This window comes from Ruditapes philippinarum, unplaced genomic scaffold (genome assembly GCF_026571515.1).
Source record: "Ruditapes philippinarum isolate M1 unplaced genomic scaffold, ASM2657151v2 ctg16692_1_1_1_1, whole genome shotgun sequence".
Classification (NCBI taxonomy): Eukaryota; Metazoa; Mollusca; class Bivalvia; order Venerida; family Veneridae; genus Ruditapes; species Ruditapes philippinarum.
In genome coordinates this window covers 1-18,957 of record NW_026858872.1, presented here as the reverse complement: position 1 = coordinate 18,957, position 18,957 = coordinate 1, and the positions used below count along the sequence as shown (strand labels likewise).

General features: G+C 32.5%; 1 protein-coding gene and 1 long non-coding RNA gene across 2 annotated transcripts; one reads left to right on the top strand and one right to left on the bottom strand.

Moving 5' to 3' along the window:
- Positions 1 to 81: 81 nt before the first annotated feature.
- Positions 82 to 18,951, bottom strand: LOC132754539 (intermembrane lipid transfer protein VPS13C-like; the record flags this gene model as incomplete). Its single annotated transcript, XM_060745180.1, has 10 exons — positions 18,898 to 18,951; positions 18,105 to 18,227; positions 14,701 to 14,813; positions 14,036 to 14,186; positions 12,699 to 12,833; positions 4,309 to 4,390; positions 3,049 to 3,118; positions 2,405 to 2,513; positions 939 to 1,058; positions 82 to 215 (listed from the first exon to the last, which is right to left on the bottom strand). Coding segments are annotated over exons 2-10 (971 nt in total), but the record flags the coding sequence as incomplete, so codon positions are not given.
- Positions 6,737 to 12,463, top strand: LOC132754540 (uncharacterized). The gene is made up of 3 exons (XR_009629095.1): positions 6,737 to 7,416; positions 10,171 to 10,296; positions 10,581 to 12,463. It is a non-coding gene; the product is annotated as an uncharacterized LOC132754540 (long non-coding RNA).
- Positions 18,952 to 18,957: the final 6 nt, after the last annotated feature.

The window sequence follows — 18,957 nt, the reverse complement described above, 5'->3', positions numbered from 1 at the left end:
CAATTACATTAATACAGCTCAGTTAAGGCTGAAATCATTCTCCAGTATGTTTAACAATTAAAATAAATTTCTAGAACATACTTGAAGACAACATCCTGTACGTCTGTGAGGACAACGCCCACAGATTGTAAGAACACATTGATCACGTTAGAATGTAACTGAGTAGGTTTACCGTCACCTCCTCCGCCACCTTGTAGGGAAAAGCTCAGATGTACCTGTTAATTATAAAATAATTTTGTAATAATGCATATAACGTGTGTATCAAGCAGGGGTGTCCGTGGCCAAGTGTCTCAAACACTATTTAAATATTTGACTTCTAAATCTTTATAAATATCAGTAATAAATATAAAAGACCTTGTTTTTGTGTTTGTCTGGTTTTTACGCCAATTTCATCACGGGTTTGGTCATATCAGGGCAATAAGTCAACCAAGTTAACTTACCAGTAATTACGAATTCATCAAATTCAATTAAGATATATTTTGTATTATATTATCATCTTTTACATATATTTCTCATCTTAAGTGTCCCTGTTTATCTCTGTAAGATTTTCAACTTTGATGGTTTTAGGCTTTTGGACCCCAGTGGAGATCTTGTCAGAAATGTTTTGAAGTTTCATTAAAAAAACTTCAAATGTTTGGCTAAAATAGCATGGCATGAAACTCTTAGTCTCTAAATTTGTTACCATTGGATGACTACATTCATTAACTAGGTAAGAAGGGTATAGGGTCAATATAGTATATAGTTTTACCTTTATAATGGCACCTGAGTAGAACCACCGACATTTTATGAGCTAGCTAGATTGCTTCCTCGCATAATAAAAATCCAAAGTCTCTGTCAGGATTCAAACCCACAGGGGTGAGGGGCAAGTGGTTTGAAGTCAATGATCTGTGACACCCCCGATAAAATGATATATCAATATAGTATAATTATAGTATTACCTTTATAGGTGAAAGATGAAGATAATCATAAAACATTTTTTGTTCACTAGCTAAAGACACGCCCATCGTCGTGATCAAATCTTTCTCCGTCCTCTCTATATCCTCTTCCATAAGTTGTTTCTGTGATGACAAAATATATACAAATATATTTCTTTAACGGCCCTTACAGCCATAAATATGACATTTACACACCTCACAACAAAACTATGTTTTCAATGCTTTTCAAGAATCTCTCATTTTCCAGATTTTTTTTTACTACTCTATTATCCTATCCTTTAAGTGGTCTTATAAATGTGCATTTTTAACAATACATACTCTATTATCCTATCCTTTAAGTGATCTTAGAAATGTGCATTTTTAACAATACATACTCTATTATCCTATTCTTTAAGTGGTCTTAGAAATGTGCATTTTTAACAATACATACTCTATTATCCTATCCATTAAGTGGTCTAAGAAATATTCACACTTGACAATATATATTCTACTGTCATATCCTTTAAGTGGTCTTAGAAATCGGCATTCTTAACAATACATACTCTATTATCCTATTCTTTAAGTGGTCTTAGAAATGTGCATTCTTAACAATACATACTCTATTATCCTATCCTTTAAGTGATCTTAGAAATGTGCATTTTTAACAATACATACTCTATTATCCTATCCTTTAAGTGATCTTAGAAATGTGCATTTTTAACAATACATACTCTATTATCCTATCCTTTAAGTGATCTTAGAAATGTGCATTTTTAACAATACATACTCTATTATCCTATCCTTTAAGTGATCTTAGAAATGTGCATTTTTAACAATACATACTCTATTATCCTATCCTTTAAGTGATCTTAGAAATGTGCATTTTTAACAATACATACTCTATTATCCTATCCTTTAAGTGATCTTAGAAATGTGCATTTTTAACAATACATACTCTATTATCCTATCCATTAAGTGGTCTAAGAAATATTCACACTTGACAATATATATTCTACTGTCATATCCTTTAAGTGGTCTTAGAAATGTGCATTCTTGACAATATAATTATATTCTATTATCCTATCCATTAAGTGGTCTAAGAAATATTCACACTTGACAATATATATTCTATTATCCTATCCTTTAAGTGGTCTTAGAAATGTGCATTCTTGACAATATAATTATATTCTATTATCTTATCCTTTAAGTGGTCTAAGAAATATTCACACTTGACAACATATATTCTATTATCCTATCCTTTAAGTGGTCTTAGAAATGTGCATTCTTGACAATATAATTATATTCTATTATCCTATCCATTAAGTGGTCTAAGAAATATTCACACTTGACAATATATATTCTACTGTCCTATCCTTTAAGTGGTCTTAGAAATACTTAACAATACTTTTACTATTTAAAACACTGCCTTAATCTTCACAAAATAGAGCATAAATCTGGAGGGCATGTTGTTTTAATGTTGCTATGATTACCTCTTGATCTCTAGAAGCCTCCTGGTCAGAACTGAACAAGTCTAAAATATTGTTAAGGAATCCTTGATCTACCTTTACCTGCATCTCTTGTATTAGCACCTTAAAATATCTGAAAAAAAAAAATAAAAAAAAAATGGATAAGTCTCTAGAATACTTTCACTACGATCAGTACTGTTAAATCATTATTATTTGAGTTGCATGTTTTTTGCTTTTTATGAATATATTTGCATATATTGACTTTCTTTTGGTACTTTACCTAAACTGCAAGTCTGTTTGCAATGCTTAGATTACTTTCTTCATTTCACAAGAGTGGCGGCATGGCTGAGTGGTCTACATATCTGTCTACAGCTTTAAAGACTGTAGGCCACGTGGGTTCAAAACCTTTCAGTGGCAAGCCGTTGTTCCCTGTGCTATAAAGACTCCTAGCCACATGGGTTCAAGACTGCTAGCCACCTGGGTTCAAACGCTTTCAGTGGCAAGCCTTTGTTCTGTGAGCAAGAATTTTTACACTCATTGCTCAATCCTGGTTGATTTCAGGAAGGGATGTGAGTGTGTTGAAATAAGCTTATACAGCTTCTATCACAATCAAATTTAGTATACACTAAAAATTAAGCATAATGACACTTCAATGTCACGGAACTTACTTCATTTGTGATATATTACTATGCTCGTGTTTCCTCAACATCATACTGATCTCTGTGAATGGTTTTGGAACTGAAATATAAAAGGAAATAGTATTATTATAACAATAAAATTATATTTTCAAAAATTTAGCAAAATAAATAAATATTACCCTTAGCCTGGTGGGAGGGCTCACATGACTTTGAAAATAGTTTGGTACCAGGCCACATTTTAAGTCGGTTGTTAATTCTTTTTGCATTTCGAGAAAATTTGATGAAATTGAAAAGTTAAGCAGACAAAATTTTTGTATATGTTTCTCTCGTCAAAACAACATCATGACATTCTTGTACTTTAATATATTCATATTTATAACACAGTGCATCCTCAACTAAAATATTAAGAGGATATTTTTTCGTTTGCGTGAAATATGGAATATATTTTCACGAAACATGATAAAATGCCACATATTTTCACGAGCCGGTACGGCGAGTGAAAATATGTGGCATTTTATCATGTTGAGTGAAAATATATACCATATTTCACAAAAAAACGAAAAAATAACCTTTTTATTTAATTTCATTATCAAAGAGAATGGTAACGAATCCCCTTGCTTGCTACCAACTGCAATTGTACAGAGCGCAGTAATTTATGCGTAAGCACGCGCTGTTTGGCGCTACATTGTGACGTCATGTAAACAACTCTTTAAACGTCTGTACAGCGTTAATTACTGAATTAAAGATATTGGTGTTCGGATTAATTTTCTTAGTTAGACCATTTTCTATCATGCTAGATAGTTTTCAAAACAATATTCAAGAAAAAGTTGTTTAGTATTTATCAGATTTTTCAAACAAAACGGCTAAAAAAGTCCCTTAAAATAAATATGAGTTTTGACTCCGCCCACTTTCATATTTATATTTCATATTTATTTTTAAAAAATATGAAATATATTTGACTGATATAGCACCATATTTCATGGGTAAAATTAAATAAATATACATATTTTTTTTTTTTTTTGGTTGGGTCTAACATCGCTACAACACTTTAAAGTCATATGCTGACTTTCCAGCTTTGCTGGTATAGGAAGACCTTAGGATTGGTGGCCTTCCATGCATTATTTCAGGCATGAACAGGCACCTGAGTAGAACTAGCAAAATTCAAGCTATATATATATACATGTACAAATGTATATATATCCCAAATATAATTATCAAAGTTAAAAAAATCATCAAAGTTAAAAAAGTCTTTAACAAAACTATAAAACTGTTATAAAAATGTTATATTACCACTCTCAGCAGCAACAGATTTTGGAGGTGGCATTGGTGATATAACTGTAGGGAACACTGATCCTGCTACCTGGTTATCCAGCTACAAACATAATATATGTACAATTATATAATTATTCTAATTAACATTTTCCATAAAATGTCTTATTAAAACTAGAAATGTGTCCATAGGACACGGATGCCCCCACACGCCACTGTTCTGTCAATCTTATGACTCTACTGAGTCTAGGTCAAATATTTTTTGAACTACATGTGCCACAAGTTGAAAACTAAAAATCAACAAAGGGCCATAATTCTGTTAAATTTGGTCGCAGAAAAAATTCCTTCCTTTACTACCATCTACACATTAAGGTTGTTAATCCCTGGAAGTTTAAGCAAAATCTGCCATCCGGTTTAAGAGGAGTTGCGTTCACAAAATTTCTACATAGTATAATTGTATATAATGAAAAAATCAACAAAGGGCCATAATTCTGTTAAATTTGGTTGCATCAAAAATTCCTTCCTTTACTACCATCTACACATTAAGGTTGTTCATCCCTGTAAGTTTAAGCAAAATCTGCCATCCGGTTTAAGAGGAGTTGCATTCACAAAATTTCTACATAGTATCTAGTGAAAAAATCAACAAAGGGCCATAATTCTGTTAAATTTGGTCGCAGCAAAAATTCCTTCCTTTACTACCATCTACACATTAAGGTTGTTCATCCCTGTAAGTTTAAACAAAATCTGCCCTGCGGTTTAAGAGGAGTTGCGTTCACAAGATTTCGGGACGTACAGACTGACGGACGGACTGACGGATGGACGGACGGACAAGTGCAACGCTATATGCTCCCACATTGTGGGGGCATAAAAAGCTTATTTTTTATCACATGATAAATCAATGTAATTTAGACATTACATCTTTTTTTTATAGAACATGTTTTTAATATAAAAATGTCCAATCAATATTAAAATGGCCGATCAGACATTTTTTCTTTTTTATCCTAACTTAAGGTAAGATCCCTGTAATGGAATCGGGTTTTTCCGTGCCATGTCGGCATTCTACGTAACTTATCGGCACATCCGTTACCTCTCGCCCGTTTCCGTAAACAGATTTATGTTTTATTTATAAATGAATAAATTATCCATATAATTATATCCAGTACAAATAGAATTTTATTTTTTGATAAAATGAAAATGAAATTATCAAAAAGAATATGTTGTTTGTAAACGGATAATTCGTAAAAACCCCGTTGCTGTGAAACCAGGTTGGGAAGCCCCTATATGACGTCACGATTTCAGAAAATAGACCGCAGAAGTGAAAATGAAAGTAAGAGACAGAAAAGGCCGTTACAAGGCCAAAAACAAACGCAAGTTGAGAAAAGAACCTAATATTCTTGTGGATCATAATAACCCTCACGTATTGAGCATTTGTAAGTGCAAAATTGGTAATTGTCCAATTTATGAACACCGACAGAAGGGATCGGCAGGTGGGTGGAGAAAAGCTAGACGGGTGATTGAGTTGGACGTTTTAGTTAGAAATTTAGCTCACTGCAAGGAATGTCGTCTTGGAACTTTATTCTCACAAGCGACAACATTGTGGGGGAGCTGCAAAATGGCTTGGGTGGCTATCTGTACGTTATGTGTTCGAATTTAGAGTGAGGAGCTGTAAATTTGGTTTCATATGGAACAACACACGACAACAAAACAAAGGGGATGTCCTGCTTTGAAATAAACACAAATTTAAGCTTGGATTTGGTAATTATTATTTTTTATTTGAAACAAATTTAGATATTTTAGAATGTTAATCAGCCAGGCCCCGAGGCACTAGATAATGAGTAAATGACAAAGTAATTTGAGCCGTGTCGCGACAAACCCAACATAAAAGGGTTTGCGACCAGCATGGATCCAGACCAGCCTGCGCTTCCGCGCAGTCTGATCAGGATAACCCCTATAAAAAGTAGACAAATTGATAGCGAACAGCATGGATCCAGATCAGACTGCGCGGATGCGCAGGCCGGTCTGGATCCATGCTGGTCGCAAACCCATTATGTTGGTTTTGTCGTGACACGGCTCAGTTTAATAATTGTAACTTGTAAATATTACAGAATTTACACCGGCTCACAAAAACTGTTTTATTATAGGTAAATTTAATTCTGTCGATATCTCGCCATAATATAAATTGCCGAATATCATCATCAAAATCAATTAATAGAAATATGTATGTTCATTATTTGTGACAATGTATTGATAATAAGTAGTGCAATTAAGTAACTGGCTGAAAATGTCATAAGCAATGTGAGTAACTTGCTGAAAATTTAATAAGATAGATAGATAGATAGATAGTTTATTCATATAAGACATGTACAAAATGCACATGGTCAAAATACATATATTCAAATATAATTAAACATCACGTAATCATCAAAATAAACATTATTTAGTAGCAAAGTGTCATACAATGATACAACTACATCTTTGGACTGTATTAACAAAAATAAATGCAAGTGCAAGCATTGCATTTATTTTTCATTGAAAAAATGCTGTACGGCTAGCCTAAACAGTGCATATATGCTGGTCATCTGTGACTCACAGCTAGAAATTTTGGCTAGCATTACGGGCCTGTACGACTGGCTACCTCCAATGTAAAAATACAATATATGTAACACTTCTCTCTCAATTTTAATTTTCTCGTCAGCTAAACTGGAGATATGCAGCTTTAATGTCTTAGAATACTCTACTTCACACATGACAGTAGGCTCATGTTAGTGAACTCAGTGATTTTAATATTTATAAAATCTTATTCATGCGCTAGAAAATAAAAATTTCAAGCATTACTCAACAGTAAAAAGGTAATTAAGTATTTAAAAAATTATCGTTTAAGGTTTATGCACATTCATCATCTAATTTGAACAATGATTGTAACTGCTTTTTTTCTGTCATATTTACAGCAATGATTGACAGCATTGGTGGGGCTGTCAAAGTTAACAATTTCCTTGCCACTCTTGATCTTAAGCTGATAAGCCTAGAAAATCTTAAGGAAATTGAGAGAGGGCTGGTGAAGTGAAAGAAGCTGTCTGAGCAAAATCACAGAGACGGTCAGCTGAAGAGGCTTACAAATAAAGAAATTGAGTATGTGATTAACTTGTTACCACAAAACATTTTTTTAATTTACATCTCTTTAATTGAGAATTTAGTATCTAAATAATATTTATGCCATTTAAATAACAAGCCATTGTAGACTATTGTCAAAATTGTTTTACTCCTTAATACGAAAAATAATTTACCACTTCTGAGTTAAACGCATTAAGTGTATAAAATATATTTATAGTCTTTTCAATACATGTGCCATCATTAATGTTAAACATTTTCCACCACAGGGACTGCTGAGATTTAAACTTTTTCAATGTTTATGAATTATGTTATATACAGTGTCCGCTCTGTAACTTTCATATACATTAAAGTTTCAATTTTTAGAAATATAAAATCACCATAGATGAACTATGTGTTGTGAACAAGACACAGGTTTCTTTGTCTCACTTAAAGGTCACTGCTGGGGTTCGAACTTTGTCAATTTTTACCACCACATGTAAATTAGGTGGTTTATAACTAGAATCCTTGGGGGGCATTTGTCACTTTCTGTGACAGCTCTTGTTTTTAGCTCACCTGTCACAAAGTGACAGGGTGAGCTTTCGTGATCGCTTTTCGTCCGGCGTCCGTCCGTCCGTCCGTCGTCCGTCCGTCCGTCCGTAAACTTTTGCTTTAAATGACATCTCCTCATAAACCCTGAGCCAATTTTATCCAAAATTCACATGTTTTTTTTTGGGAGTCAATTTCAAAAGTGTTCAAAGAATTTAATTCCATGCAGAACTCTGGTTGCCATGGCAACCAAAAGAAAAAACTTTAAATATCTTCTTTTAAAAAACCATAAGAGCTAGAGCTTAGATATTTGGCATGAAACATCTTCTAGTGAGTGTCTACCAAGTTTGTTCAAATAAAAGCACTGGGGTCAAAATTGGCCCCGCCCCTGGGGGTCATTGATTTTCCCTATATGCATATAGTAAAAACTTAAAAAATCTTCTTTTAAAGAACCGTAAGAGCTAGAGCTTAGATATTTGGCATGAAACATCTTCTAGTGAATGTCTACCAAGTTTGTTCAAATAAAAGCCCTGGGGTCAAAATTGGCCCCGACCCAGGGGGTCATTGATTTTCCCTATATGCATATAGTAAAAACTTAAAAAATCTTCTTTTAAAGAACCCAAAGAGCTAGAGCTAAGATATTAAGCATGAAACATGTTCTAATGGATGTCTACCAAGTTTGTTCAAATTAAAGCCCTGGGGTCAAAATTGGCCCCGCCCCGGGGGTCATTGATTTTCCCTATATGCATATAGTAAAAACTTAAAAAAATTTCTTTTAAAGAACCATAAGAGCTAGAGCTTAGATATTTGGCATGAAACATCTTCTAGTGAATGTCTACCGAGTTTGTTCAAATAAAAGCCCTGGGGTCAAAATTGACCCCGCCCCAGGGGGTCATAGATTTTCCCTATATGCATATAGTAAAAACTTAAAAAATTTTCTTTTAAAGAACCCAAAAAGCTAGAGCTAAGATATTAAGCATGAAACATCTTCTAGTGAGTGTCTACCAAGTTTGTTCAAATTAAAGCCCTGGGGTCAAAATTGGCCCCGCCCCGGGGGTCATTGATTTTCCCTATATGCATATGGTAAAAACTTAAAAAATCTTCTTTTAAAGAACCATAAGAGCTAGAGCTTAGATATTTGGCATGAAACATCTTCTAGCGAATGTCTACCAAGTTTGTTCAAATAAAAGCCCTGGGGTCAAAATTGACCCTGCCCCAGGGGGTCATAGATTTTCCCTATATGCATATAGTAAAAACTTAAAAAATCTTCTTTTAAAGAACCCAAAGAGCTAGAGCTAAGATATTTAGCATGAAACATCTTCTAATGAGTGTCTACCAAGTTTGTTCAAATAAAAGCTCTGGGGTCAAAATCGGCCCCGCCCCAGGGGGTCATTGATTTTCCCTATAAGCATATAGTAAAAACTTAAAAAATCTTCTTTTAAAGAACTCAAAGAGCTAGAGCTAAGATATTTAGCATGAAACATGTTCTAATGGGTGTCTACCAAGTATGTTCAAATAAAAGCCCTGGGGTCAAAAACTGGCCCCGCCCGGGGGGGGGGGGTCATTGATTTTCCTTATATGTGTATAGCAAAAACTTAAAAATCTTCTTTGGAAAAAACCCAAATAGCTAGAGTTTAGATATTAAGCATGAAACATCTTTAAGTAAATATCTACAAAGTTTGTTAAAATAAACGCCCGGGGGTCAAAACTGGCCCTGCCCCAGGGGTGACATTGTTTTTAACTATATGTGTATAGTAAAAACTTTAAAAATCTTCTTTTAAAAATGCCAATGAGCTAGAACTTAGATGTTTAGCATGAAACATCTTCTTATGGGTGTCTACCAAGTCTGTTCAAATAAACAAATAAAAGCCCTTGGGTAAAAATTGGCCCTGGGGTGGGGGGCCTATATACAGGTGAGCGACCTCAGGGCCATCATGGCCCTCTTGTTTATGTTTGAAGGTGTGTTTATCATTTATTTGCATGCAGCACTAGATTCAGAAGCATTTTTCTTCTGCAGAAAAAAATAAAATAAGACTCTCATTGTGATCATTATAATAAGCCTAAGTAATACACATGCTATACTTAATTTTGTATGGTAATAACTGTAAGATACAAGGTGCTAGATGTTTAAGTCATGGATAAGGATCTTAAAACCCTTCAGAACCTTATATTATTTGCAAGTTTTTCCTTTCACTTCCAAGCACTGTGTATAAAAGCTATCTATATAATATGATGTGACAATTTTAGGTATTGGTCATACAGCAGACTCAGATATACAGACCTTACCAGATGCAGTTTCTAAGGGAAAGTTCAAGTCAGTAAAGACAGAAAATCCTACATTTATAACATTAGATTTGGAAACTACAGATCTAAGTGAGTTGACATTTGCTTTCCTAAAACCAGATTTTGAATATAGAAAAGAGATAAAAGTCATATGTCACATTTCTAAACTGTGTAAAGTATTGAAATAATCATTATTCCAATTTCATGCTAAATTTCTGGAGAGTAACAGTATGTAATCCTATAATTTATTTTCTAATGCATAAAGTAAGGCTAATTGTGCAGACAGGGTAACAGTTTTCACCATTACAATATGCTAGCCTACATGGGTACATCTTTTGTCACTTTATAGTACAATATCAATATATTTATTGCAGTTCGAGGTTCACAGATGCCACATATAACACAGATTGCAGCTAAAGAAATAAAGACTGCTGCTTCATTTAATCAGAATGTAATTCCTCCAATGACAATAGCAGTAGAACCTCAACGAAAAACTGGCATAAAAGTCACAGATGATGGTTATATGACTGTACATAGTGAACATGTTAATAACTTAAATGTACATGAATCTTTAGATAATAAAATAAATAAATACAAGGGATAATCTTGGATTTGCATGTAAGATCAAAATGTATTTCATAAAGTTAACGTCAGATGCAACATTTTTATTACTATTAGTGGCATAGCCATGAGTTTTAGTATAAAAGCTAATGCTAATGAGTATAATACACACACACCCGTTGATACTAGTATAATTTTATCTGACATGTGAAGTATCAGTAAACAATATTTATGTTTATTCTGTGACTCTGTGACTGTTTAGTCATTTTATTGCTTTTTACATGATGAGGTCATTTAAATTTATTGTGAAATGGAAGTTTCGTCCGTTATGAGCAACCAGAACTGGATCGGGAACTTCCTGATGTCATCAAATCATGACATCATAATGTTCATGTTGAAAATATTCGTGTTAAAAGTAAATCTATAACAGTATCAAGATTTTGAGAATGTGATGTATGCAAATTTATAATATACTAGTGCCAATATTGTGACTTCATAAAAATGGTATTGTATGACTGTCAGTGTGCATATATTTAGATCTGATGTCATTTCCGTTATACAAACATAAAGACGCCATAAATGTTAGAGTTACAGTAAAGGCGCATCAATGGAGAATTATTATTTTTTATTTTAAACAGTCTTTATTTTGTGCATGTGATACATATAATTTATTATATTTATGTAGGTTTGTTACTGCTTGATTCAATTCGTTGAATGTAATAATATAATAATTTGCTCGCCAGTACTAAATTCAGTATTGAACATTGAACACTCCTTCAATATCCTCTATATATCAATTTTTGTGTTATTATGTTCTGATATTTTGGAAGTGAAATTATTTAAATATTATTTCAATATTTTACTGAGTGGATGCAATGAATTCAAGTAGTTTCTTGTGATGAAATAGTTATTCTTGTAATAAATTTCAATAATTTTCCTGTTAGATTTTGGAAGTTAAGCAATGAAATTTTTGAGAATGTGAACATGACAAATATTATAAAACAATATTTGAAGATTTCATTTAAATGACTGTACATTTATTAAGATAGCCTCTGTTAAGAAAAAACACATAAATAATCATATTTTACAAAATCTAATGTTTTCCAAGAGATAAGAAAGACAGGTAACAGCTATGCTGTACATTTTTGTTTCGGAAATTTTTTTACATCATTTTGTAAAACACTTTTTTGTCAAAAAAGTAATGTGGAAAGAGGTCATGAAATTTCCATATTTTGATTGCTATGGAAGAGTATTAAAAGTTATAGAAGTAATTTGCTTGCCCCAATTCAAATATTAAAAAAGATAATAATAATAATTCTTATTTTATATCTATTTTTATGTGTTTTTTTAAGTTTCAGAAATCTTGGATGAGGTTTTAGTCAATTGGCTGAAATCAATACATTTTGTGAACAGTTTATTGTTATTTTGTTATCATAATATATGTCTTGAAACATAATAAACTCTTACATTTAAGGTAAAAGCTGCAATTTTTTTTTTCATATGTATTCCTTACCCCTACCCCCACTGTTTTGGGGGCAATTTAGTGGGAGGGGGTATTCACATAAAAATGCTTATAATTTGAAAACTTGATGGTAAATGTCTTTGAAAAGTTGCAATTGAATAAGTTAAATAGAGTACTTTGATAAAATATTAAGCTTGATCAGGTTCCTAAATATACCCATTACAGGTATCTTACCTTAATTATATCTGGCTCGTTTTCCGACAAATTCAATGTCAACTCGTTTAACCCTTAGCTTGCTAAGCTCAATAGGTAGAGTGTTGGACTGTGAATCTGGCAACACTGGTTCGATTCCTGTTCTGCGCATGTCACTTTTGTTGTGACTGATCATGATATCTTTTTCAATACTTTCAAGAAAGGTCTAAAAGTAAACCAAAAATACACACAGATTTCAACAGTTGCCCGTACGTACCTGCACCCTGTTTATTTTAGCATGAAACTGCACTTGATGTGGGGACGTCTTGTACTGTACCCAGATACCATCCTGGAAACTTCGGCGGATCATACGCTTATTTGGTTTGAACATCATCATATCCTTAAAGTTTACCTGTATAATAAAATATCATAATAAACATAAATATAGTACAACGTAGTTTGCCTTGTTTGTTTCATTGATTCAAGAGCAAGTTTAGTAACATTTCAATCTAAAAAGCTGAAAGAATTTAAAGTATTCCAGCAAATTGTCTTCACAATATAAAATGTTTATTCTTAAAGTGTATAAAGCTATATATTGTAGTATTTATCACAACATTTCTACTGTATGACTATCGCAATAAGGGCCGTTTTTGCATATTTTGACTTTTTGGTAATTTACGTGTATTGTATAAGCTGTTTGCAAAATTGTGAAAATTACTTTCTTTACTTAAGAAATAATATATCCCAAACTGTGATTTTATCGCTCAATAACATCACTGTTTGGAGTTCGGATGCGAGGAATTATATCACGAGGGCGTAGCCCGAGTGATATAATGATGCGCATCCGAACGACAAACAGTGATGTTATCAAGCGATAAAATCACCGATTTGGATATATTATTTTGATTCTAACACGACATCAACACATAAATGCTGCCATACCTGATATTAACCTAAATTGCGCCTGATTTGTTTCCGTACTTATTTTCAGCGCGTCACATTTTAGTGGTTACGTCACGTGTATAATGATTACGTCACATGTCTAAATATAGAACGTCAAACTGTGATTTTATTGCATAATAACACACACTTTCGGTTCTTCTATGTTCAATGGGGAAAAATGCGGGTCGTGTTAGAATTTTTCTTTGTTCACTTCACAATGTTTTACAAATAATTACATTTTTAAAATTTCCATGAAAATAAGCATGAATCTGGAGGCATGCTGCTTTTACAGTAATCATGTGAAAATGGCTTTTCTGAGAATCTTGGCTCAAGTCTTTTTTTTCTCCTTTTTTTTGTATAACAAATTGTGTATAAATAGGAAATTGATATCAATTTTGAGTGCATTGCTGTAGAATTATGCAAGGTTCAAGTTCAAAATGTGTAGGAATATAATTGCAAAGGCCAATATGCAAATAAGAAAGAGAATTGATAAAAATATGTTGAACTACATTGAGGGTAGAAATAATTTTCCTGATGTTATTTGGTTTATTGATGTTAAATAATATTATAACCCATTTGTTTTTAATGCTGTGCATACATCTTGCAATAGTGTGTATGACCACCCTATGCTTGATAGGGAATAGTGTGAAGCGTGTTAGAATATGTTTTTACCTCCATTTTGTCAATACGCAACATATCTGGGGGAGTATGTCCACCTAACTTCTCTGTTTCATATTTCTGGTATGCTGCCTCCAGGGCCAAACAATTCTTCAAGTTAAATGCCTTGTATCTCTTCCTCTTCTCTTCCCAGATTATACCAGAACTAAAATATACCAGATTATGCTAGAACTAAAATATACCATATTATGCTAGAACTAAACTATACCAAATCATACCAGAACTAAACTATACCAAATCATACCAGAACTAAAATATACCAGATTATACCAGAACTAAAATATACCAGATTATACCAGAACTAAAATATACCAGATTATACCAGAACTAAAATATACCAGGTTATATCAGAACTAAAATATACCAGATTTTACCAGGACTAAAATATACCAGATTATACCAAAACTAAAATATACCAGATTTTACCAGGACTAAAATATACCAGATTATACCAAAACTAAAATATATCAGATATTTACCATACCCAAAATACACCAGATTAAACAATAACTCTAATATACCATAACTAAATATACCAGATTTTACTGCTACATCTTTATCTTTTTCCTGCATTTCTGAAGGGTTACTTAATTTCTACAATAAACCCTTGATATATCTCCCTATTAATTGAGTCAAATCAGGAACATATTCCAACATACCTTGTTATTCCAAGGAAAGCCACCTCTTGTTGTTTATAGTTGTTAACCAAGGATAATCCCATTCCTTGAATGTTTAAGTTGATCTCCTGCTCTATCCTCTCTAATTCTCCAGCCTGTAATATCACAACAACAATAAACTTAAAATTCATAGTATTATTATGTATTAATATACAGTCTAACTCGCCCATACAACCACGTGTATTAAGCGGCTTTCGTCTTATGCAACCACTTTAAATTCCCCTGATCATTTTCTCTCTATATCTTTAATGTGTTAAGCAACTTTTGCTCAATGTACCAGGTAACAGGTGACCGCTAATCAGTCACCCTTTTCATGAAGCGACCACTTTGAGGATGAAAACATTGATTTTACTGCAGACAAATTCTAAAACCATAATATTCATTTAATAATATCATCACATCAAAGATTTTTACCAAGTCACATCATCATATCTTAATGCAAAATCATGTCATCCAATCTTAATATATTCATAAAATAATTTTTATATCATATCATAATATATTCACAAAATCATGTCATCATACCTTTATGAAATCATGTCATCATATCAAAATACATTAATTAACTCATGATACCACATTTATATATATTCATTTACACATGATATCATATTTTAATATATTCATTAAATCATGTCATCATATCCTATATATTATTCATCATGTCAACCATATTAATATCATATCTTAATTACATGTATTTCATCTGAAAAGATTTATGAAAGTAAATTTCTGATATGCAGTCAAAATATTAAACCTTTTACTATTATTTCATTTATCATATTCCACATGTTAATATATCTGAAGGAGATTGAAAGAGTGTCAATTATCTGCTAATAAAAAGTGAAAATTAGTGCCAGACTTCTTTTAAAAGACAGACTAAATTTTATCTAACTGGAAATGTTTCAAAAGAACAAGGTTGCTCCCACATTCTATAAGACAGTGTGATGTATATCCACCCTGCACCTCAAATGACACAATAATTCATACAATTAATGTTTTGTTATTATCCCTTTTTTAATACAGACAAAATAATACTTTCATTTTTCAACATGATCTTTACCCTGAAAAAACTTTGTGCCCTAAGTGTAGTAACAGGCTAACTTGTATCAAAATATGATAGGAGTTAACCCGATACTGCACTAACAAAACAATTTTTGACAAGTTCCATAACTCTGCTGTTTCATGTCACACAACATAAAAGTAGGGATCAGACAAACAAGGGTAGATTTAAAAGAGGTAAAAAATACAAAAAATAAAATCAAAAGCCATTTTAAACTTATTTTACTTTTGAGCGATAATGCCAATCTGTCTCAATTTTTCCAAAACTGATTTCGTCTTTTTTCCGATTTTATTGGTCTCATTAGTACAGAAGTGCACGTCTGTCCATGGTTATCAATCTACTTAACCAAGTCATTTTTATAATTTTTTAGAATTTCACATAAAGAAAGTGAGGTCCAGTAGTATTTTATCTGAAAAAAAAATTCAACCCGTCTTATGTGGGTCTTGACAAAAACTGCTGTTTTTTAGTTAAAATTAGGACCCCGGTCTTATAAGAAATCCGTCCTATAGGCGAGTAAATAGGGTAATGTTAAACTTCACACATATTGTTAACACATGCCAAACTATTTTACCAATTTTAGATGAGAAACCAGTCATTTGAAGTTCTTTCAATTAAAAGGCATTTAAAACATTAGATAAGTTAATTAGTTCTGTTCTAACTGGGACAAAAAAAATTATTATAGTAACCTCATAAATATTTTTGGTCCCAGATTCTAATAACAATTATCCTTAGATTTTATGACTAATAGCAGAAAAAAATATTAACATATTGGTACTAGAAGTCTTTTTTTTCTATTTATAAACTATACAATCTACAAAAAACTATTACAAAAGGAAAGGTACCACTATGATGAGTAAGACACAGCTATCAGTTAACAAAACCAGTGACCTTGACCAGCAAATGTGACCTTTCACCTTGTGACCTAGTTTTGAATCTACTACAAATTGTTCATGACTATTCTTTCTAAGTAAGACAGGATTTTGCTCTAAAAATAACCTACTGTTCTAAAAATAACCTATTAAACTAAGTCTTTCCTGTCTAAAAATTTTAAGATTATTTAAAAAGCAAAAACTAGAATGAAAGAAGATGGTTAAAAAAAAAACACTAGTGCTTGTCAAATAGCTGAGACACGTCAAATTGTAGTACAATAAACTCGTGTAAAAAATCTCGGCACTACAAAACAACACAGATGCAAGAATATCAATCTATAATACTGTACGAGCGTATATCCATTATGAATCAGCACCTGGGTAGAACCATCAATGTTTTGTAAGCTAGCTGGACAGCTTCCTAACATGAAAGAATCCAAAGTCCCTGGCAGGATTCAAACCCACCATGGTGAGGGGCAAGTGGTTTGATGTTGCACTTATTCATTATCTCTCATGTACAGACTCATTTAAACCCAGTCTGCAATTTTCATGTAATTTTGTTGTGATAAATTCTTCCGAGGAATCACTTTTTTTTCCAGTATTTTTTTTTGGAAGTCAAGTGGTTTGGGTAAGGATGCCCCAAAAGTCTGACTATAAAACTGTTTTGTTAAAATATCTGTAAGTGTTTGATATTATGTTTAAATTAAGAAAAAAAAAAAGTCTTGCATCTGTGTTTAGAAATAAAACAAAAACAAACAACCTGTGACTTTTTATACAACTGAAATCAACAAAGCTAAAACAAATATAAATAACTGTCATTTGTTTGATAAAACAAAAACAATACATCAAAATATAAGGGCAGAGATGTAAATATCACTGTCTCTGATAAGGGGACAAATTTCTTAATGAAAAATTTCCACGACATAAAAAAGTCTCAATTTTTAAAACTTTCGAACTGACTAGAATTGATTTATTGTAAGTATTTGTTTATTTATTTGATTGGGTTTTACGTCACACACACACAGTATAGGTCATATGGCAACATTCCAGTTTTACTGGTGGAGGAAAACCTCACGTGCCCTTCTGTGTTTTATTTCAGGCATGAACTGGCACCCGAGTAGAACCACCGACGTTTCGTAAGCTAGCTAGATAGCTTCCTCACATTAATGTTATTATTTGAGCATGCAAAAATTGGAATTTTAAAGAGAAAACTAAAAATTTTGGAACATGCAGGAATACTGGAAATGGAAACATCACAAAATGTTACTATAAATAGAAAACCAATCAGCTACTTGTGGAATAAAGTAACTATAAATAACTGACCAATCAGTCGCTGAATCATGCATGAATACAGGAACTATATTTAACTGACCAATCATCTGCTGGAACATGCAGGAACATAGGAAATGTGATAACAATAAAATGTTACTATAAATAACTGACCAATAACTTACCTCTTGAGCAATGGTTGCTAGAGCAAGGTCATGAGTGAACAGAAGAACTCTCTGCATGCCATTAAGGAAAGATACCCAGTAAACTTTTGTGTCAGAATTGAAGAATACTTCTCCTATACCATCCTGTACAATAAAAGAAATACAGAAATTATTAAAATAATCTAAATATCAAGGCTCATTTAAGGAGAAATAATAGCTTCATTAAGTTCAAATTATGATCTTATCTAATTTTATTTGCTCTCGTATTCTGATGTCAAGCGACAGCGTTAAAAACATCAGTTATGAAACACTGAAATTCATTTTACTGTTATCATAAATGCACACATAATTCAGCTCTTTAGGTAGAGAAAGTCCTTAGATGCCCCTCTCTGCATAATCTAATGCACAAGTTTTGTTTGTTTGTTTTGGGTTTTACGTCACATCGACACAGTATAGGTCATATCGCGACGTTCCAGCTTTACTGGTGGAGGAAGACCTCGGGTGCCCTTCTGTGCATTATTTCAGGCACGAACGGGCGCCTGAGTAGAACCACCGACGTTCCATAATAATGCACAAGTAGTACACTTCCTTATATTAAATGTACTTTAATAACATGATCCTCAAATATAAAAATAACTATTGCAGAATACAAACCAAAGCAGTCAGCGGTAAGTTAATCAACCTTAATCAATCAGACATTAAGGTAAGCCCCTTCTATTGTCAATTTAGATTAAAAATTAAAGCCAATTAAACATTTTGTCTTTCACATTTAACAATCAGTGCCCTAATGGTATTTATTTAAAGTTAAACAGACCTGAGAGAGATCATTTTTCACGTCTTTTTTCTCGCCACAAGTCCAAAGTATTTCCCTCTT